The sequence below is a fragment of the Urocitellus parryii genome, chromosome 5, assembly GCF_045843805.1.
Source record: "Urocitellus parryii isolate mUroPar1 chromosome 5, mUroPar1.hap1, whole genome shotgun sequence".
Taxonomy (NCBI): Eukaryota; Metazoa; Chordata; class Mammalia; order Rodentia; family Sciuridae; genus Urocitellus; species Urocitellus parryii.
The window spans coordinates 125,024,526-125,048,352 of record NC_135535.1 but is presented as its reverse complement, the minus strand read 5'-3'; the positions used below and the strand labels follow the sequence as shown (position 1 = coordinate 125,048,352).

At 36.1% G+C, this 23,827-nt stretch overlaps 1 protein-coding gene across 1 annotated transcript in view; it reads left to right on the top strand.

Annotated features, from left to right (window-relative positions):
• Window positions 1-6,124: 6,124 nt before the first annotated feature.
• The window catches only part of Znf33b (zinc finger protein 33B), a 50,226-nt gene continuing 32,523 nt past the window's right edge, over window positions 6,125-23,827 (top strand). The window contains exons 1-4 of the mRNA XM_026399532.2: window positions 6,125-6,569; window positions 7,679-7,717; window positions 10,572-10,716; window positions 10,979-11,074. Coding sequence (XP_026255317.1) covers window positions 7,709-7,717; window positions 10,572-10,716; window positions 10,979-11,074 — 250 coding nt within the window. The 5' untranslated portion in view covers window positions 6,125-6,569; window positions 7,679-7,708. The remainder of the gene's footprint in view (window positions 6,570-7,678; window positions 7,718-10,571; window positions 10,717-10,978; window positions 11,075-23,827) is intronic.

The following is a 23,827-nucleotide window of genomic DNA, read 5'->3' as shown; positions in this document are numbered from 1 at the left end:
TGATATATGGATGCTAACACACAATAAGGGCATGGCAGGGAGAATAGAAGTTCATTGGATTAGACAAAGGGGAATGGGAATGGGAATAGGAAAAACAATAGAATGAATCACTCATAACTTTCCTATCTTCATGTATGAACACATGATTAGTGTAACTCTACATCTTGTTCAACCACAAGGATGGGATCCTAATTAGAATAAGTTATATTCCATGTATGAATAACATGTCAAATACATTCTACTGTCATGATGTATATCTATAAAGAAGAAATAAAAAAAGAAAATTTGGATAACAGAAATTGCCTTTATATTTAGCTGAAACTTTAAAGCATCTCTAATATGTTGAAAGAACTAAAGAAACCCATGATTAAGGACATAAAGGAAGATTTGATGGCAATATCTCAATAAAGAGAAAAATATTATGAAAAAAATAGACATTTTGGAGTTCAAAAGCAAAACATCTAGTGTGGGACACTGCCCGTAAATTATTTGAACTTATATGAACGTCTATACTCAGTCTTGAGCCAGGAAGGTTTAGGTTTGGCATTGCAAACTATTTTGTGGCCCTTCCCACTCAATGGATTGCGCAATGCATGTGACCTCTGCCTTGGCTCTGCTAGGAAGACCACTCTCATAGCTCTGAAGTTGGGCGTAACCTGTTGGAAACTGGACAGCCCACTTCTACCTTAATTGGCAAAGAACATTCTATGGAAAACCTTTGATGTTTCCCCATTTAAATAACGCAAACGCAGGCTCTCACTCTCTTTTTCCAGTGTGGAAGCTTGATACTTAAGATGGAAGAGCTGTCCTGCCCTTTCTTTCTTTCTTTCTTTTTAAAATTTATTTATTCTAATTTGTTATACATGATGGCAGAATGCAATTTATTTCATGTTACACATATAGATCACAATTTTTCAGGTCACTAATTGTACACAAAATATTTTAACACTATTTTTGTCTTCATACAGGTACTTAAGGTAATGATGTCTAACTCATTCCACCATCATTCCTACCTCCTTGCCTTCTTCCTTCCCCTCCCTCCCCTTTGTCCTATCTAAAGTTTCTCCATTCCTCCTATGCTCCTCCCCCATCACCATTATGAGTTAGCATCCTCATATCAAAGAAAACATTCGGCCTTTGTTTTTGGGGGGTTGGCTTGCTTCACTTAGCATTATCTTCTCCAACACCATCCATTTACCTGCAAATGCCATGATTTTATTCTCTTTTAATGCTGAGTAAAATTTTATTGTGTATAAATACCATATTTTATTTATCATTCATCTACTGAAGGGCATCTAAGTTGGTTCCACATTTAGCTTTTGTGAATTGTGCTGCTATAAACATTGATATTGCTGTGTCCCTATAGTATGCTGTTTTTAAGTTCTTTGGGTATAAACTGAGGAATGGGATAGCTGGGTCAAATGGTGGTACCATTACAAGTTTTCCAAGGAATCTCCATACTGCTTTCCATATTGGATGCACCAATTTACAGTCCCACCAGCAGTGTATGATTGTGCCTTTCCCCCCCACATCCTCGACAACATATATTTTTTGTATTCTTGATAGCTGCCATTCTGACTAGAATGAGATAAAATCTTAGAATAATTTTGATTTGCATTTCTCTAATTTCTAGAGATGTTGAACATTTTTCATGTTTGCTCAATGAATTTATATCCTCTTCTGAGAAGTATCTGTTCAGTCCCTTGGCCCATTTATTGATTGGGTTATTTTTTTTTTTGGTGTTAATGTTTTTGAGTGCTTTATATACCCTAGAGATTAGTGCTGTATCTGATATGCTTGTAGTAAAGATTTGCTCCCATTCTGTAGGCTTTCTTTACTTCATGATTGTTTATTTTGCTAAGAAGAAGCTCTTTAGTTTGAATCCATCCCATTTATTGATTCTTGGTTTTAATCTTGGGCTATAGGAGTCTTATTAAGAAAAATGGGGGGCTGGGGATGTGGCTCAAGCAGTAATGCTCTCGCCTGGCATGCGCGGGGTGCTGGGTTCGATCCTCAGCACCACATAAAATATTGTGTCCACCGAAAACTAAAAAGTAAATATATAAAAAATTCTCTCTCTCTCTCTGTCTCTCTCTCTCTCTCTCTCTCTCTCTTTTTAAAAAAAGGAAAGTTGGGGCCTAATCCAACATGATGAATATTTGGGCCTAGTTTTTCTTCCATTAGGCACAAGGTCTCTGGTTTAAGTCCTAGGTCCTTGATCCACTCTGAGTTGAGTCTTGTGCATGGTGAGAGATAGAAGTTTAATTTAATTTTGTTACATGAGGATTTCCAGTTTTCCCTACACCATTTGTTGAAGAGGCTATCTTTTCTCCAATGTATGTTTTTGGTGCCTTTGTCTAATATAAGATAACTTATGTGGGTTAGACTCTGTGTCCTCTATTCTATACCATTGGTCTACCAGTCTGTTTTGGTGCCAATACTATGCTGTTTTTGTTACTATTGCTCTGTAGTATAGTTTAAGGTCTGTTATAGTGATGCACCAGCTTCACTCTTCCTGCTAAGGATTGCTTTGGCTATTCTGGGTCTCTTATTTTTCCAGATGAATTTCATCATTGCTTTTTCTATTTCTATAAGGAATGTCATTGAGCCTGCCCTTGCTTTCTAAAATTATTTCCTGTGCCCTGTGATTTCTTCCCCGTCTTTTTTTCCCTTGGCTTTATTTTGCAGCCAGCCTACTCCACCAAAGAGAAACCTTCACATCTACCACTTGCGGGGCATGTGGACAGGAAACTAGTAACAAAGGGTCTCAATAGTAAATATGATTTAGAAAAAAATCAGTGGATTTGAAGATTACTGGATGCAGATTATGCAATCTAAATGACAGAGGGAGAGGGAAAAGTGAAAGACAAACAGAACTACAATAAAACATGGAAGCCATTAAACACGTTAATATAACCTTAACAGAAGTAGTCTGAACAGAAAGAATAGAGAGGGAAAGGAACAGAAAAAAATCAATCAAAAATAGTATTTTGTCATTACAAAGTCATATATAGTCATATAGGTAGAGTTGTTAGATTAAAAGTCCTTTAAAAATTGATAAAATGAGTCTCCAGAGACTTTCCATGAATAAAACTCACAAGGAGGCTGGGCGTGGTGGCACATGCCTATAATCCCAGCTGCTTGGGAGGCTGAGGCAGAAGGATTGTGAGTTCAAAGCCAGCTTCAGCAATTTAGCAAGGCCCTAAGCAATTTAGTGAGACCCTGTCTCAATAAGTAAGGAAGGAAGTAAATAAATAAATAAATAAAAATTAGAAAAAGAGCTGGGGAAGTGGCTCAGTGGTTAAGTGCTCCTAGGTTCAATCCCTAGTACTAAAATTCAGAATGAAAATGACGAGCACTGATAGTTTATTTTATGTGTAAACTTGACAGAGCTGCAGGGTGCCCAGATTAAATATGATTTTAAACGTGTTTGTTGAGGGTATTTCTGGACAAGATTAACATTTGATATCTTTGAGAATCAGTTGACTGTTTATGGTTGTATTTATTTTTGGGATCACTATTCTGTTCCATTGGTCTTTGTATCTATTTTTTTTAAAAATATTTTATTTACATTTTGGTTTTTGGTGGACACAACATCTTTGTTTGTATGTGGTGCTGAGGATCGAACCCGGGCCACACCCATGCCAGGGGAGCGCGCTACCGCTTGAGCCACATCCCCAGCCCCTGTATCTATTTTTAATTAAATACCAGAGTATTTTGAATACACTTCACTGTCAAGTTGGGACATCACATCCCATCTTCTACTGCCTCAAAATAAGATTTATATCATCACTCTGCTGTTTCTCAGGACTTCAGACAGAATTATACCAGCAGGTTCCCTGTGTCTCTTGCTTTCAGATGGCACATTGTGAGACTTTCTTGGTCTCCATAATCATGTAAATCAATCCCTTGAAGATACCAATTTATGATTCTCTCTCTCTCTCTCTCTCTCTCTCTCTCTCTCTCTATTTGTTTGTGTGTGTGTGGAGAAATTATGAGGATTTGTGATCACAAACCCTCATAGATTTCTATTACTCTCTCCTCCTTCTCTCTCCTCCTCCAGTTGTGCTCACTGGTACCTGCAGAGCATTACTGGTTGAAGGACTCCTTTTGAATACCAAATTCTGCAGAAGCTTAATTAAGTCTCTTATATAAAAGAACATAATATTTGTATCTAACATGAACACATGCTCTCATATACTTTAAATCTTCTCTAGATTACTTATAATAGCTAATATGATGTAAATGCTATGTAAATAATCATCATCAGATAGAAAAAGAAAATGAAAAAAACCCACATTGGAATACAGGAAACACCTATGAACCTTTGAAATGCAAATCAAAGTTCTGAGCAACCTGTCCATGTCCTTGGCCAGAAAACTTGCCCTCAGAAAGTAGCATAATATGGGTCATACACAAGTACAAGGAAAACTGGCTTAAAATTGTATAACTCTAGACCTCATTTGCTAGCTATTCTCTAGCTAAATATTAATAGACAAGACCAAAGAGTTGCTGTCTCTTCTGGAGATGGCCCCTATTCTCCCTTAAATGTGAGTTCCACGCTATACCAAAGCTTCTCTTTCTCAAGATGTGTATTTCTTGCTTTACCCAAAAAGATGTCTATTGAGAGAGCACACATTCTACCTTGAATTGTGTATTTGCTTTCCTAAGTAAATCTAGTTTTGTCTCTGACTGGTGGTGCTGAAATTATTTTCCTTCACATATTCCAAGGACCTCACTTGTCTTCAGTCAAGGGCCCCTTCTTTGGGAACTCTTCCAGTGATAATCATGCTTTATTTTTTAGGGAATCAAGGACACAAAATCTGCACATGTTCAGAACAGATGCTTTCCCCCAGCCCTAATATTTGTGATACATACTTGGATTGAATTTGTGAATGAAGAATGCAGATTTGCTTTTAATCTTAAAAAAAGAAAAAAGTCCTGGAACTGAGCTGTTTGTTGTTTTCTACAATAAAATATATCAGGCACTAAATTTATGGTTTGTTTTTAGGGTCTCCGTTCAATTTTTAAAACTCTGTCAACATTATTCATTCTTTGTGGGTTAAACGTTTAAAAAATTGAACACGGTAATTTTTTTCATGCAGAATCTAACATAACTTTATACATGTTCTTTATTGGGATGACATTCTGTTAGGAATACTCCATTGTTTTGAAATTTTACAATTATTATTTAGTAGTATTTCTTTGTGATACCAGTTATTGAAATCAGGGGCATTCTACCATTGAGATGCTTCTCTAGCCTCTTATTTTCTGAGAGAAGGTCTAACTTGCCCATTCTAGCTCTGAATTTGCCATTTCCTGGCTCAGGCTCCCCAGTTGTTGGGGTTACAGTCCTGTGTCACCGGCCTGGCATACGTTTATTATATTCAAAAAATACTCCTAATCATGGCATTGTACTTCCTTGAAGCAGGTGCCAAACTATTTTAATGCAGCAATATTTTACATATTGCTATTTCTTAGGGTTTTTTTTTTTGGGGGGGGTGTTAAAATATACTCGTTGTTAATTTAGGTTTTTGTTTAACACTGATGAAGTTGACAATGCTTTTGTAATGTGCACAATACACTAAGGAGAGAGAAAAACACATTTTGAGATTTTTATTGGAATTTTTTCAACGAATAGTCTTCCTATTAATTTCAGTATCGCAGAGGTACGAATCTGTACTATTTATTTTCTTCTTTCGCATGTGCTCATTTTTTTGATTTAGCTTCCATTTACCTTTGAGTGATTTTGATAAGCTAGGTTTCTTATTCCGCGACCACTTTTTTCCTCCCAGACACAATCTCTGATGGTGTCAGATGAGTTTTTTATTGTATGGATTTACCTACTTTCCAGTTTCTAAAAAGTGAGATTGACAGACGGCTTTCCTTTCCTTGACAGTTCTGCGTGTAAACTGCACACAAGCCACATAAGGAACTAAGAATCCGTAGGGGAACCAGGAATGGTTGCTTGAGACACCCACACGGACCGCAAACCCTAGAGCTAAATCCACAGTTCCCCGCAATTCCTAAGAATTGGTCGCGGGGCCTCATGGGAAAGGTAGTTTTTCATTATTGCCTCGGGCCCTGCACCGCGTTTTGCGCATGCCTCATTTCGTCTGCTGCCTCTTCTGTCTTCCCCGGTTTCATTCAACTCCCGAGTTGGTCGGGTAGCATAGTCTTCCTACTCTTCTGTGATCAATGCGACAGGCTGGGGATGGACCAGTGAACCCTGAAAGGCTGGGCAAGGAACGAGGGGCCCCGAGAGCGGTCAGCGGCCGGTATCCGGCGGTAGTAAGGAACCTTGCCGACCCGTGGAGGGACCCTGGGACGGCGGGTTCTTTGTCAGGATGTGAGGCCCCGTCACTACAGGTTTCAGTGGCGTGCTTGTGGAAGTTGTGTGTGGGGCCGCGAAAGGAGGAGGTGTGCACATGCGCGAAGTTTACTAGGAGCTCCTGGAGAGGGGGCGATGCTGCAGGGAGAGCCTGCGTGAGAGCTAAGGGTTCTTCCAACGCCTTGCATGGGAGTTTGGACTCATTAGTCACTGCGGATTTCTTATCAACTTTGTTTAGGCAAGTTCTTTTTCCTTGGTTCTCCATTCTATAGAGACTATGAACTGCTTCTCTATTATGTTCATCACTGCATCTTGATACGTGCTATTTTTCTGTCTTAATTCTCCTAAAGTTTAGGAAGGATCTACAAGAATTATCTTTTTATTTCATTTGAAAAGGAATAAGAAAAAGTCCTAAAGGTTTTTGCATCTCAGGATCATACTTTGTTAGTGGCCAAAACTATTTTGAGATCTCCTGACTCCCAAGCCAATCCTTTCTACTTTGTCATTTAAGTGAAAGGAAGTTTCTTATTAAACACATTTTGAGTAACAGCAACAAAGTTAAATTTAGAATTTTTTTTTCCTCGTGAAGCATGACTTTTTGTGGCTTTTTGTGGAGTCACTAATCAAAGGTTAAATAACACTAGTAGGAAAACTGATAGATATCATTCCAGAGTATTATTTTACAACTGTGAAATGTTGATGTTACTTCATTAGATGTAGTAACGAAATTGACCAGTATTATTGTTTTAATTTTTTTGTGAATCCTTAGTATTCACAAGAGAATTCTGTTGAAATCCATAGGAAGCAAATATTAACTTTCATTCAGAAAAAAAAATTGTGCACATGAGCTACATGATTATATTAGAGTCAGGTGGTCTTTCATCATTCCCCCTGATTATTCTGAAGGGTCAGTGGAGTGTTGGCATTATTCTAGGTTATTATTCATTAGGTCACTGGCATCAGTAGTACATTATTATTCATTGTGTCATTAGGCAGGTTACAGAGTTAGCAACATTATTCAGCTACATGTTACTTCTCAGTTACATGTTACAGTTACAGTGTGCAATGTTAGGACTTTTGTGAAGCGCTTAAGAAAGTCCATTGTTTAAAGTTACTGTTTTGTGGACAGGTTCAGGCTTAGTGGAGCTTGGTAAAACATTGTGGTTGTTTAACAAGAGAGTTCCATTATTCCTAGGAGCTGTGTGCCTGAGATCAATTCTCCCACAGGAATCATTTTATCTAGTGAATGAGTGTAGTTTTTTAGGGCAGGAGAATTCATGAGCTGCTGAGCAGGCCAGATCTTTTATGATCCCATTCCTCTTCTGCTAACTAGCTGTGTCTTCACAGTTGTCTACATCTTTCCAAGAACAGCACAAGATGAACAAGGTAAGTTGTATGTTTATTTGTCCTTCATGTTATTTTACAACGGATTTTGAAAGATTTGTAAGAGTCAATGTGAAGATGAGAAAATTGTAATAGATAAAAATCCAATTTTGCAGAAAATATAAACCAACAGATAGGTTGTCACATTGGTATGTTGATATATACTGACTATATAACCTTAAAATCACTCAGGTGAGCTGCAAAATGTCTTTTGGGTTTTCAACCATCAGGGCAGATGAGTTTTGCAGCAGAAGACTGAATCCTATGAAAACAATGGTATCTTTCTGAAAGATACCTTTTGTTTTTATTGTTTGTTTATAACAAAGATACATAGTGAATAACCTTCCAATAATAGCCTTATATTAATGCAGTCTATTTCCTTAAACTGTTCTTCAGCAGTGTCATTAGGCAGGTTACAGACATGGTTCAAGACATGGTTCAAATAGTGTCAATTTTCTGAATGGTCTTGTATGATTCTGGCATAAAACTAGAATGTTGAGAGGAAGAAATGGCCTGTTATGTATACCTGTAACATAAACTTTACATAGCTATCTTATATTAGCCAGGTTTTGTATATAGGTTATGTAGCATGCATTTCAAAGTTAACATTCTGGTAAATGTTTCTGAGTCTCAGTCACATTTCCTCTCATAGTATGTAGTATTGTTTCTACACTTTTTTTTTTGGAGTTTATCTAAATAAAGGTCAATCAATGACTAGATTGTGGTTGCCTTCCTTGAATAAGTGCTACATTATCCTACTGATTTTTGTCCTTGGATGACTCCTCTGTCAGTATCTGATAGCATTCTTTTGATGCTTTGTTCCTGGAGTCTTCCTTATCATGTTCAGTTCCAAGTTTTCATACTTTGTCTTATAGTCTTGTTTTGTTGAAATACGTACATTAAAAACATATTGCTCTGGTGGAGCAATACTGTTTATTATTTTGAGTGCTTTTAAGTGTCTTCAAGCTTAGATGATACACATTTTTCCTCCCACTTCACCAGTAGCTGTTAAGAAATCAAAAGGGGACAGAAGAAAGTTGCAAAGGCAGAACGAATGCCAGAATAGCAGGATGGCAGAATGGCAGAAAGGCAGAAAGCCCCTTGTCCAAGCTGCCAGCTTTATTTATATCAATAGGTTATATTAGGTCACTGGCATCAGTAATACATTATTATTTATTGTGTCAGTAGGCAGGTTACAGAGTTAGCAACATTATACAGTTTATTTCTCAGTTACATACTACAGTTACAGTGTGCAATGTTAGAACCTTTGTGAAGCTCTCAAGAAAGTCCATTGTTTAAAGTTACTGTTTTGTGGATAGGTTCAGGTTCAGTGGAGCTTGGTGAAACATTGTGGTTGTCTAACAAGAGAGTTCCTTTATTCCTAGGAGCTATGTGCCTGAGGTCAAGATTGAGGCTGATAAGACTCTAGCACAGAGCCTCCTCAGGAAGGGCATTGCCATAGCAGCTAGGCACTGCATATACTAGTTATCTTACTAGTTCCTGGGAGAAACTGCAAAATATTCCAAGTGTAGAAAACAGGGTGCCTGTTACCCCCCAGGAGTTTGCTCACCAGAAGAACGCTGTCCTGTACATTTCCACAGCCAGAATCCTTACTAATAATTTCAGATCTGCCCATGTGTAGTTTATTGTTTCTTGTATTTTATCAATGTTGTGATTTTTGTACTTTAGTTGCCCCCTGCCTTTCTTGAAAAGATTGGTTCTATAAATGAAAACCTGATCATATAATATGCTCTTCTCTCTTCATTGGCTCTCCTCTTCCATAGCAGTATTTCCTAAAATAAAGAAATGTACCCTAGAGATATCCAAATCAATCCATTTGGATATTTTCTACTGAATATCCTACAAATGTTATAAAAGATCCCAAATCTTCCCATTTTCTACACATCCTAATTATAGTCTATAACTTGAAGGGTTAGAACCTGGAATATGTATTGCAGTGAAGTAAAATGTTAGACATTCAAATTTGTGTGTGTGTTTGTGTGTGTGTGTGTTACCCCTGGGATTAAACTCCAAGAGCATTCTTCCTCCGAGTTACATTCTCACCCCTTTTAAAAATTTTGGGACTCACCCTCCCAAGTAACTGGGATTATAGGTGTGCACCATTACATCTGGCTATCTTTCTACATTTTAAAACCTAAACGAGAATTAAAGTGAAATTCATAAGAAATGAATTTACAGTTTCTGTAATTTGTGTTAATTGGTAGTACTCAAAAATATTCTTGCAATGGTCATATACTGTGGAGACTAATAGTCTAAAATTACTTCGTAATGAATTCCTTGAATACTTCCATGGCAGTATCTCATGACAGCACCAGACCATGTTCTCATGTCTTCCTCTGCCATTTGCCCTGTTGCTGTTTTCTTCAGTGTGTAAAGTTCCCTGCCTTTGCTTGTGCCATGTCTTGTAAAGAATACTGTATTACTCTTCAGCCAAAAGCTGTGCTTCAAAATAGAACTCATCTTGCTCCCAATTTATATTAGTCTATCTTGTATGTACTTTCACTTTCACATTTACAACATATTCTGTATATATTATGTTTTTTTTTTTAAATCAGGTTGTATGGTTCTTAAATACAAGAAGATTTTAAAAATTTTTTCTATTTCCAGCTACTATAATAGTTCCAGGTACATTGTGAGAACTTGCTAATTTTTTTCGCACATCAATTCATACCTTAATGCAATAGTAGAATATTCCTATTATTGTTTCTCTTTTCCTACTGATATATAAAGCAAAAACAAATATCCTGTAAATCATCTTGGTAATTTGTAATCAATAAACACAGTGAGGATCATTCCATATGTCGTTTTCCATGTCAACTAATTATGAACATTTCAGGTTGAACAGAAATTCCAGGAGTTAGTGTCATTTAACGACGTGACTGTGGGCTTTACCCAGGAAGAATGGCAGCACCTGGACCCTAGCCAGAGGTCCCTGTATAGAGAGGTGATGCTGGAGAACTACAGTCACCTTGTCTCTGTGGGTAAGACCTGTTTACTTACTGTGTAATTCCAAATAGCATTTATTTATTTCTTTAATTATGAAATATATAGGAATTCTATTTAGTTTAATAATATTTGAGATTGGAATTCAGAAACCAGTGTTGATTGATCACTTATGGGGCATCGAGGATAGTTGTGTTCATCTCTCTAGTAAAATGTTACAGTGGCAGTGGGTTTCCCTCTCTGTCAGAGGCCCTGACATCTAGGCTGCCAGCCAAGTCCATAATTATTTCCTGTTGATAGGGTATTGTGTGACCAAGCCAGAGGTGATCTTCAGGCTAGAGCAAGGAGAGGAACCATGGATATTGGAGGCAGAATTCCCAAGCCAGAGCTTCCCAGGTAAGTTAATCTCTATTGTATAGAGAAACATCAAGAGATTTATTATTTTCTTGTAGTTAATTCAGGCGTTGGCAATTGTGGAACATTTTTTAGAGGACTTAATCCTTACTGATTCTTAATTCAAACCTCCAAACACCATTCTCAAGTAGTTTTTGATTCATTTAAAAACTAATTTCTATTTTTAGACCTGCCCATTGTCTAGTCTTTGCTTGTCTTATGTTTACTGTTGTTTTTCTTGGTTACTTTTTGTGCTTCTCAAAGCAGTTTCAGTTGCCCACTTTAACTTCCATTGTTCTATATTCCTTCTGTTGTCACACATTCTTTAATATACTCATTTTTTGACTCAACAAATATTGAGTTCTTGCTATGTGTTAGTCATTTTCTAAGAACTCAGTATATAGTAGTGAAAAAAAACAAAGTCTAAATGAATTTATACAAGTAGCACTAAACACAAAACAGATACTTATGTATAGTCAGTGTTCTGTGGTGATCAGAGGAAACCTTAGTGCAGTTAAAGTTAAAGCAAAAACTTTAATGAAATGATTATATGAGCTATGAAGAATGCGTTTTTTTTTTTTTTCAGTAAGGTGAAATAATAGCTGCTGAGCCCACGAACAGGAATGTGCTCATGTGTTTCTGAGGAATAATAAAAAGTCACAAGGACTTTGGGAAGTGATTGATGGAAGGAGAAATAGCTGATGATGTCAAGAGGTAGTTACTATATAGAAGATGAGAGAATCATAAACTCTGTTAAGTAATTTAATTTTATTGATGATTTTCTGCAGATGAGCAATGTGTGAAATATATTGTGTAAGATCTCTCTCAACTCTATAGAGAAAACATTGATATAGACACAAGGACAAAGAAAGTTCATTAGTTCAAAGTTCTCCTTATGAGTAATTATGGTGACTTAGAATAAATTGGAAGGCATGGAAGTAAGAAGTAATTTGATTCTCTTGATATATAGAAAGAGGGGCAACAGAAAAAGACCTCACAGTTGTAACAGTAACAGATGGAGAAGAGAGAGGTATTTAAAGTATTTGAGGAAGAAATGACTGAAATCTTCTCAAATTTAACAAAACCATACAATTTTTCATTCAAGAATCTGAATAATATCAAATAAGATAAATCCAAAGAAATGCATGCTGAAGGCACATGATGATCAAAATATAATTATTAATCATACTTAATTTATTAATCATAGTTAAATCCAAAGGAGAATTACCTGTAGGAAGTCACAGCATATTTCTCATCTGACACCATGGTGACTAGAAGAAAGTAGTATCTTTTTAAGTACTGAAAGAGAATAAATCAAACAAATATTCTGTCTTGTGAAATGGAACTGAAGGCATTATTAGACAAAAGCTAGCAAATCTACCTTTAAGAAAATGGCTAGTTTTCTAAATAGAAAGCAATGAGACTTGAACCTTCAGAAAAGAAATTGAAAGTTGGCAGACAGGGGTAAATGTAATAGAGTAACCCTCTCTTGAATTTCTGAAATTATATTTGAAGATTAAAGCAAAATTTATAGTCACATGATTCAGTGCTCTCTGTAGAAGAAATATGTAAGACAGTTATATTTAAGACATGGGGAGGGTGAAGTAATTTAAATGAAATTGAGTTTTCTACATTTCATATGAAATGATAAAATATTGATGCTGTTAAAAAGTTACATAGGTAACTAGATCAACTAACTACTAAGAAAAACTATAGAACATGAAATACTTAGTAACACCAAAAATGCATTGATGGAATATAAGAAAACAAGAGGAACAAATATGAGAAATATAGAAACCAAATAAAATAGGAGTCAAGTGACAAAATTTGTCTTAAATATCAATGATTAATTTATATTAGATAAAATACATATCGACGGTAAAGAAAACAAGAAGCATTACTATAAAATATGTTACCTGTAGAAAACTCATAGCATAGTTACCAACATAGTTTGGTTAAGATCTTGAAAAAATAAGTTATACAAAATTAATCAAAACAAAGTAAGAACGGTTCTGTAAATTTCAGATGGTAAACTTCAAAATCTTTCTTCCTAATGGATGCCTTTATTTCCTTTTCTTTATTATTTTCACTGGCTAGAAGTTATTCTACAATGTTGACTAGCATTGGTGAAAGTGGGAATCCTTGTCTTATTCCTGATGTTAGGAGGATATCCTTTATTAAGTTGTGGAATTTCTATAAATGCCCATTATCATGCTTAAGAAGTTGTCTTGTATTCCATGTTTCTTAGTATGTACCATGAAAGGGATTGCATTTTGTCAAAGCCTTTTCTGCATCAATCAAGATGATCATGTGTTTTTTTTTTTGTTGTTTGTTTGTTTCTATTACTGTAGTCTATAACATTCATTTTTTTGTGTGTTAAAATACATTTCTGGGGTAAGACCCATGTAGTTATAGGATATAATCCTTTAAATATATAGCTAAATGTATGGTTGAATTTATTTTGCTGGTGTGTGTGTGTGTGTGTGTGTGTGTGTGTGTGTGTGTATGTATGTAATCTACCATCTATAGTCATAGAGGATATGGGTCTAATTTTTTTCCTGTATTTATCGTTATCTGGCTTTTGTGTTGGTAATAATACTGACTTCATGAAATTAATTAGGAAGTTATTCCTACCTTTCTAATTTTTGGAAGAATTTGAAAACTGGTGTTAATTCTTTAAATGTTAGGTGGAGTTCATCTGTGAATCTGTCTGTTGCTTAACTTTTTCTGTTGGGCATTTTTTGATTACAGACTCAATCTCTTGTTATAGAGCTTGTGAGATATTTCTGTTTCTTGTTGAGTCAGTTTATTTCCAAGTATTTATTTCATCTTGGTTATCTAATTTATTAACCTATGACTCTACAAGGTATATTCTCTTAATTCTTTGTATTTCTTATAGGTTAGTAAATAATATTTCCATTTTCATGTTAGTTATTCATGTTTCCTCCCTTTTTCTCTTTGACTGTCTAGATTTAAGATTTGTCAATTTTGTTTATTTTCTCAATGAACCAACTTTTGGTTTTGTTGATTCTCTGTATTGTTACCCTGTTTTCTAGTTTAGTTTCATTGTTTTATTTCAAGGTCTGTTTCTAATCTTTATATCCTCTCTCCTGCTAGCTTTGGGTTTTGTTTGCTCTTTTTCTAGTTACTTAAAGTGTAAAGTTAGGTTATTGAATTGAGTTCCTTATTCTTTTTTTAGTATAGATTGTATACAGCTTTAAATTTTCCTATGAGTACTGCTTTCACTGCATTCCATAAATTTTTATAAGTTGTGTTTCAGTTTTCATTGGTGTTTCTAAGCATTTTGTAATTTCCCCTGTCCTTTGACCTGTCCATTAAGTGTTTAATTTACATATATTTGTGAATCTTCCAGTTTTCCTTACTATTATTATTAGTTTCATTCCATCATGACTAAAAAAGAACTGTATAATTTCAGTGGTTTCAAATTTATTGAAACTCTGTGTGGGGGGAGGGAGGCATATCATGAGATTTATCCTGTCATATTTATTGGCTGTTTGTATTCTTTTGAGAAGTAGCTCTTTCATTCTTTTGCCTGCTTATTGATTGGGTTATTTTTTGTTGGTTTTGTTTTTTGGCTGTTAAGTTTTTTTAGTTCTTTACATATTCTGGATATTGATGCCCTGTCTGAAGAGCAGATGGCAAAATTCTTTCATTCTGTAGGCTCTTTCTTCACACCCTTGTTCCCATTGCTGTGCAGAAGCTTTTTAACTTGATGTTGTCCCCCTTATTGATAATAGGTTTTACTTCTTGCATTTTAGGAGTCTTGTTAAGGTAGTCAGTGCCTGTGCCAATATGTTGGAATGTTGAGCCTATGTTTTCTAGTAGCAGTTGCAGTGTTTCTGGTCGAATTCTTAGGTCTTTGATCCACTTTGAGTTGACTTTTGCCAGAGTTAAAGATAGTTTCATTCTTCTACATATGGATATCCAGCTTTCCTAACATCATTTGTCAAAAAGGCTATTTTTTCTCCAGTGTATGTTTTGGCACATTTGTTGAGCATCATATAACTGTATCTATGTGGATTTGTCTGTGTCTTCTCTTCTATTCCATTGGTGGTCTTGTGTGTTTTTATGCCAGTATCATGCTGTTTTTGTTACTATATCTCTATAGTTAATTTGAGGACTAGTACTGTGATGCCTACAGCACTGCTATTCTTGCTCAGGATTTCTTTGTCTATTTGGGGTCTCTTATTCTTCCAAATAAGTTTTAGAACTGATTTTTTTTTCTAGTTCTGTGAAGAATATCATTGGTATTTTGATGGGGATTGCATTGAATCTGTATAACTTTTTTGGTTATACACCCATTTTGACAGTGTTAATTCTTCAAAATTTTTTCTTTCAGTGTTCTTTAGTTTTCATTTTAGAGTTCTTTGACCTCCTTAGACTTATTCCCGATTGTTTATTGTTTTGATTTATTTTTTGAGGTTATTAGGAATGGGAGGATTTTCCTGTTTCTTTTTTAGCAGATTAATTACTGGAGTATGGGAAAGTGATTGATCTGTGTATTTTGATCATGTATCCTGCTACTTTGCTAAATTTCTTTGTCAGCTCTAGAAGACTTCTGGTAGAATTTTTATGTCTTCAAAATACAGGATCATGACATCAACAAATAGATACTTTGACTTTTTTTTTTTTTCCCTATTTGTATCCCTTTCTTTCTCTTGTTGGATTGCTCTGGCTAGAGGTTCAAGACAATGTTGGATAGGAATGGTGAGAGGGAACATCCTTGTCTTGCTCCTGTTTTTAGAAGAAATGCTTTCAGTTTTTCCTCTATATATTATTTAGTATGTTGGTCTGAGGATCATTGTAAAAAGTCTTCACAATATTGGACATTGGAGATAAGTTCCTCTATCTCTAGTTTCTCTAGTGTTTTGAAATTGAATGCATGATGGACTTTGTCAAATACATTTTCTGTATGGAGATGATAATGTGATTCTTGTCTTTTATTCTTATTTATTTGGTAAATTACACTTATTTAAATATTTTGGTTGAATAAACTTTGCATCCCTGGGATGAAGCCCACTTAATCATGGTGTACTATCTTCTTGTTTTTGAATGTGGTTTTCCAATATTTTAAGGATTTTTTGATGTATATTTGTCTGGGATATTGGACTGAAGTTTTCTTTCCTTGATGTGTTCTTTGTTTTTGTAATCAGGGTGACACTGGCTTCACAGAATAAATTTGGCAGATTCCTTCTTTTTTTAAATTTACATGAATCTTTTTTTCCTCATTTTTTTATTGGTTGCTCAAAACATTACAAAGCTCTTGACATATCATATTTCATACATTAGATTCAAGTGGGTTATGAACTCCCATTTTTACCCCAAATACAGATTGCAGAATCACATCGGTTACACATCCACAATTTTACATAATGCCATATTAGTAACTGTTGTATTCTGCTACCTTTCCTATCCTCTACTATCCCCCCTCCCCTTCCCTCCCATTCTTCTCTCTCTACCCCATCTACTGTAATTCACTTCTCTCCTTTTTTTCCCATTCCCCTCACAACCTCTTATATGTAATTTTGTATAACAATGAGGGTCTCCTTCCATTTCCATGCAATTTCCCTTTTCTCTCCTTTTCCTTCCCACCTCATGTCTCTGTTTAATGTTAATCTTTTCCTCCTGCTCTTCCTCCCTGCTCTGTTCTTAGTTGCTCTCATTATATCAAAGAAAACATTTGGCATTTGTTTTTTAGGGATTGGCTAGCTTCACTTAGCATAATCTACTCTAGTGCCATCCATTTCCCTGCAAATTCCATGATTTTGTCATTTTTTAGTGTTGCATAATACTCCATGGTGTATAAATGCCACATTTTTTTTATCCATTCATCTATTGAAGGGCATCTGGGTTGGTTCCACAGTCTAGCTATTGTGAATTGTGCTGCTATGAACATTGATGTGGCAGTATCCCTGTAGTATGCTCTTTTAAGATCTTCAGGTAATAGTCCGAGAAGGGCAATAGCTGAGTCAAATGGTGGTTCCATTCCCAGCTTTGCCAGGAATCTCCATACTGCTTTCCAAATTGGCCGCACCAATTTGCAGTCCCACCAGCAATGTACATGAGTACCCTTTTCCCCACATCCTCGCCAGCACTCGTTGTTGTTTGACTTCATAATGGCTGCCAATCTTACTGGAGTGAGATGGTATCTTAGGGTGGTTTTGATTTGCATTTCTCTGACTGCTAGCTATGGTGAGCATTTTTTCATGTACTTGTTGATTGATTGTATGTCCTCCTCTGAGAAGTGTCTGTTCAGGTCCTTGGCCCATTTGTTGATTGGGTTATTTGTTATCTTATTGTCTAATTTTTTGAGTTCTTTGTATATTCTGGATATTAGGGCTCTATCTGAAGTGTGAGGAGTAAAAATTTGTTCCCAGGATGTAGGCTCCCTATTTACCTCTCTTATTGTTTCTCTTGCTGAGAAAAAACTTTTTAGTGTAACTAAGTCCCATTTGTTGATTCTTGTTATTAACTCTTGTGCTATGGGTGTCCTATTAAGGAATTTGGAGCCTGACCCCACAATATGTAGATCGGAGCCAACTTTTTCTTCTATCAGATGCAGAGTCTCTGATTTGATATCAAGCTCCTTGATCCATTTTGAGTTAACTTTTGTGCATGGAGAGAGGAGGGGATTCAGTTTCGTTTTGTTGCATATGGATTTCCAGTTTTCCCAACACCATTTGTTGAAGATGCTATCCTTCCTCTATTGCATGCTTTTAGCCCCTTTATCAAATATAAGATAGTTGTAACTTTGTGGATTAGTCTCTGTGTCCTCTATTCTATACCATTGGTCCACCCGCCTGTTTTGGTACCAGTACCATGCTGTTTTTGTCACTATTGCTCTGTAATATAGTTTGAAATCTGGTATCGCTAAACCGCGATACTTCACACTTCCTGCTTAGAGTTGCTTTTGCTATTCTGGGTCTTTTATTTTTCCATATGAATTTCATGATTGCTTTATCTATTTCTACAAGAAATGCCGTTGGGATTTTGATTGGCATTGCATTAAACCTATAGAGAACTTTTGGTAATATCGCCTTTTTGATGATGTTAGTTCTGCCTATTCATGAACAGGGTATATTTTTCCATCTTCTAAGATCTTCTATTTCTCTCTTTAGGGTTTTCATTGTATAAATCTTTCACCTCTTTTGTTAGGTTGATTCCCAAGTATTTTATTTTTTTTTGAGGATATTGTGAATGGAGTGTTTTTCCTCATTTCCATTTCAGAAGTTTTGTTGCTGATATACAGAAATGCCTTTGATTTATGTGTGTTGATTTTATATCCTGCCTCTTTGCTGAATTCATTTATTAGTTCTAGTAGTTTCTTTGTGGACCCTTTTGGGTCTTCTAGGTATAGAATCATGTCATCCGCAAATAGTGATAACTTAAGTTCTTCTTTTCCTATTTTTATGCCTTTAATTTCTTTCGTCTGTCTAATTGCTCTGGCCAGTGTTTCGAGAACTATATTGAATAGAAGTGGTGATATAGGGCATCCCTGTCTTGTTCCAGATTTTAGAGGGAATGCCTTCAATTTTTCTCCATTCAGAGTGATGCCAGCCTGAGGCTTAGCTTTTACAATGTTGAGGTAAGTTCCTGTTATCCCTAGTTTTTCTAATGTTTTGAACATAAAGGGATGCTGTACTTTGTCGAATGCTTTTTCTGCATCTATTGAGATGATCATATGGTTCTTATCTTTAAGTCTATTGATGTGGTGAATAACATTTATTGATTTCCGTATATTGAACCATCCTTGCATCCCAGGGATGAATCCTACTTGATCATGGTGCACAATTTTTTTTGATGTGTTTTTGTATCCGATTCACCAGAATTTTATTGAGGATTTTTGCATCTAGGTTCATCACAGATATTGGTCTGTAGTTTTCTTTCTTTGAGGTGTCTTTGTCTGGTTTCAGAATCAGGATGATATTGGCCTCATGGAATGAATTTGGAAGAGCTCCCTCTTTTTCTATTTCCTGAAATAACTTGAAAAGTATTGGTATTAATTCTTCTTTAATTGTTTTGTAAAACTCCCCTGTATACCCATCCGGTCCTGGGCTTTTCTTGGTTGGTAGTCTTTTGATTGCTTCTTCTATTTCATCCATTGATATTGGTCTGTACAAATTGTGTGTATCCTCCTGACTCAGTCTGGGCAAATCATATGACTTAAGAAACTTATCGATGTCTTCACTATCTTCTATTTTATTGGAATATAGGTTTTCAAAATAATTTCTAATTGTCTTCTGTATTTCTGTAGCATCTGTTGTGATATTGCCTTTTTCATCCCGTATGTTAGTAATTTGAGTTCTCTCTCTTCTTCTCTTCGTTAGCATGGCTAAGGGTCTGTTGATCTTATTTATTTTTTCGAAGAACCAACTTTTAGTTTTGTTAATTTTTTCAATAGTTTCTTTTGTTTCAATTTTGTTGATTTCTGCTCTGATTTTAATTATTTCTTGCCTTCTGCTACATTTGCTGTTGTTTTGCTCTTCCTTTTCTAGGGCTTTGAGATGAAGTGTGAGCTTATTTATTTGTTGGTTTTTTCTTTTTTTGAGGAATGACCTCCAGGCGATGAATTTCCCTCTTAAAACTGCTTTCATTGTGTCCTATAGATTCCGATATGTTGTGTCTGTATTTTCATTTATCTCTAAGAATTTTTTGATTTCCTCCTTTATGTCTTCTGTAACCCATTGATCATTCAGTAACATATTGTTCATTTTCCATGTGATGTAGCATTTTTCCTTCCATCGTTTATCATTGATTTCCAGTTTCATTCCATTATGATCAGATAAAATGCATGGTATTATCTCCACCCCTTTATATTTACTGAGGGTTGCCCTATGGCATACTATATGGTCTATTTTTGAGAAGGATCCATGTGCTGCTGAGAAAAAAGTATATCCATTTGATGATGGTTGATATATTCTATATATGTCAGTTAAGTCTAGGTTATTGATTGTGATATTGAGTTCTGTAGTTTCTTTATTCAACTTTTGTTTGGAGGATCTGTCGAATGGTGAGCGAGGTGTGTTGAAGTCACCCATAATCATTGTGTTGTGGTCTATTTGATTTTTGAACTTGAGGAGAATTTGTTTTATGAACGTCGCAGCACCATTATTTGGTGCATAAATATTGATAATTGTTATGTCTTGTTGGTGAATGGTTCCTTTTAACAGTATATAATGTCCTTCCTTATCCCTTTTGATTAACTTAGTCTTGAAGTCGATTTTATTTGATATGAGGATGACCACCCCTGCTTGCTTACGAGGACCATGTGCGTGGTATATTTTTCCCAACCTTTCACCTTCAGCCTGTGTATATCTTTTCCAGTCAGATGTGTCTCCTGGAGGCAGCATATTGTTGGATTTGTTTTTTAAATCCATGTTACCAGCCTATGTCGCTTTATTGGAGAGTTTAAGCCATTAACGTTTAGAGTTACTATTGATATATGGTTTGTACTTCCAACCATGTTTGATTATTTATCTTTTTTTTTTTAAATTTAGTTTGTTTCTCCATGATTAGCTTTCCCCCCGCCCTCTGTCTTTACTGAGGCACTTCCCACTGATTGTTTCGGTTATTGTTTTTCATTTCTTCCTTGTGTAGTGTTTTGCTCAAGATGCTTTGCAATGCTGGTGTTCTGGCTGCAAATTCCTTTACCTTTTGTTTATCATGAAATATTTTTATTTTGTTGTTGTACCTGAAGCTTAATTTTGCTGGATACAGAATTCTTGGTTGGCATCCATTGTCTTTCAGTGTTTGAAATACATTGTTCCAGGATCTTCTCGCTTTCAGCGTCTGTGATGAAAAATCCGTGTTAACCTTATTGGTTTACCCCTGAATGTAATCTGCCTCCTTTCCCTTGTAGCTTTTAATATTTTCTCTTTGTTCTGTATAGTGGATATTTCTTCATAACAATGTGTCTTGGTGTTGGTCTACTGTGATTTTGTATGCTCGGTGTCCTGTATGCATCTACAATTTGTATATCCATTTCCTTTTTTATTTCTGGAAAGTTTTCTGTAATTATTTCATTCAGCAGGTTACTCATTCTCATGGTTTGAACCTCTATACCTTCCTCTATCCCAATGACTCTTAAGTTTTGTTTTTTTTATGTTATCCCATTACTCTTGGATGTTTTTCTTGTGATTTTTTAACCAGCCTTTCTGAGTTGGCTAGACTCTTTTCAAGATGATATATTTTGTCTTCATTATCTGACGTTCTGGCTTCTACTTGCTCCACTCTGTTAGTGATACTCTCATTTGAGTTTTTAATTTGATTTATAGTTTCCTTCATTTCTAGAATTATTGTTTGATTTTTTTTATAATCTCTATCTCCTGATAAAGATGCTTAACTTCTTCTTTTATCTGTTTATGTAATTCATTTTCAATGTGTTCTTTCACTGTTTGAATTTGCTGTCTCATATCCTCTTTAAGGTTCCATTCCATCTGTCTAAGGTATTCCTTTAGTTCTTTATTTGACCATTTTTCTGATGACTCTAGGTCCTCCTGAATATTTAGGCTGTCCTGCATTGTTTGTACTCCTTTTCTTCCTTACTTTTTCTTTTTTTTTTTCTTTTTTTTTTTTTGAATTTCAACATTTTTATTTTATTTTTTCTTAGTTCTCGGCGGACACAACATCCTTGTTGGTATGTGGTGCTGCTGAGGATCGAACCCGGGCCGCACGCATGCTAGGCGAGCGCGCTACCGCTTGAGCCACATCCCCAGCCCTCTTCCTTACTTTTTCATGCTGCTCATGTTACTTCTTGTTCTGTTTGACTGCTGAGTTACTGTTTACTCCTATAAATTTATTTGATACTTGGGAGGAAAGGTATTAGAATGGAAGAAGTCACTAAAGAGATTGAGAATAAGCAGGTAGAATTCAAAGAAGGGGGAATAAGAAAATTGAAAAAAAATGAAAAGACAAAAGAAAAAAATAGAAAATAAAGAAAAAATATTAAAAAAATAATAAGAAAATAAAAATGAAAATCTAAAAAATTAAAAAAATTAAAAACATTTAAAAAACAACAACAAAAAATGAAAATTAAAAAAACCCAAATTAAAAAAAAATTAATAAATGCAGTCTTAGAGTTTCATTAACTTCTCTTCCAGTAGGTGGAGCTGTGCCCACTGGGCCAAGTTTCTCCTCTCAATACGTGGGAACCAATCACTGTGCAGCAGTTCCTCCTCCCAGACTGGGCGGGTCTCCAATCCTGAGTGCCTAGGGCCTTCTCTTGTGTCTAGTCACTTCCCCACTTTTTCTCATGCCAGATCCCGCTCACTGGTGACGCTCACCACAATACTGGGTACACGCCAGGTCTGCTTCTTCCGGGAGCCCTGTTTTCATGAACGACTGGACACACTCTCCCTGTTTGCCATTCCCTCAGACCCTAAGTTTGTATAGCTTGGGGCTGAGAACCCTCAGCGAATTTTGCTAGCCCTCCAGTAGCCACGCCCCCGTAGCTGGTGCAAGAGACCTCAGTTGTCAGCACTGGTGGGAGCGGTAGCTGGGAGTTCTGTGCTGTGGTCCCTTGCCACTCCTGATTCCCTGGGTCTGGCTATCGCACTCACGGGAGAGCTGGGAGGGGCCCTTAAGGTTTCCCCGCTGTGTGGAGAGGGAAGGCTAGGGGATTACACACCTGTCGCCGCTGGTTTCAATGAAGTTATCTCCTCCTGCTGCATTCTGGTGACGTCAGTTCTCTGCCATGGTGGTATCCCATGCAAATGGTGACAGTTTGTTCCCTTTCCAGGTGACCAATGCAACGGGTGGGTCCTGAGTGGCTCTCCCAAGCCCTGTTTCAATCCTGTGGCCACAGCCTACGAAGGCTCGGTTGGCATTAACCTCCCTCCGCAGGTTCAGAAGGGCTGACCAGTTGTTTCAGTCGGATGGATTAGTGCTGAGTCACAGCAGTTTGTCTGGGAGAAGCATTCGAACGGGAGCTTGAATTCAGCCGATCCTGGCTAGGTGTGTGTTCTGAGTGGCCCAGACTGGTCGCCCCAGATCCATGTCAGCTCAGCATTGCCTAGTGATCCTGAGCAAACAGCATTTAGATGGTTTATGACTCCCTATGCCTGCGCAGCTGAAGAGGTGAGAGACTTGATCTCTTCGAGCCCGCTGCCATATTGGATCTCCCAGATTCCTTCTTTTTTATTCATGGAATAATATGAGAATTGTCATTAGTTCTTTAAAATTGTGGTAGAGCTTGACTGAGAATCCGTTTGATCCTAGCATTTTCTTTGTTGGAAGGCTTAAAATTGCAGATTCAGTTTCATTGCTTGATATTAATTCATTTAAATTTTCTATATCCTCATGGTTCAATTTGAATAGGTTATATAACAGAATTTCTCAGCTGTGTTAAAGATTTTCCAGCTTATTGGACTTTATATTTTCAAAATAATCCCTAATAATCCTCTGGATTTCAGACATGTCTTTAATTTATCATTTCTAATTTTTGTTGATTTAGGTCTTCTTTTTTGGTTAGTTTGGCTAGGGGTTTATCAATCTTGTTTATCTTTTCATGGAACCAACTATTTTTTTCATTGTTTTTTATTCTCAATTTTATTAATTCCAATTCTGACCTTAATTACTTACAATCTCCTACTGATTTTGCTATTATTTTCTTTTTCTAGTGCTTTTAGGTACTACATTAGATTATTTATTTGGCATTTTTCAATTTTTAAAATATAGAAGCCCAGAGCTATTAAGCTTTCCTCTTAAAACTGCCTTCGTATTGTCCCAGAAATGTTG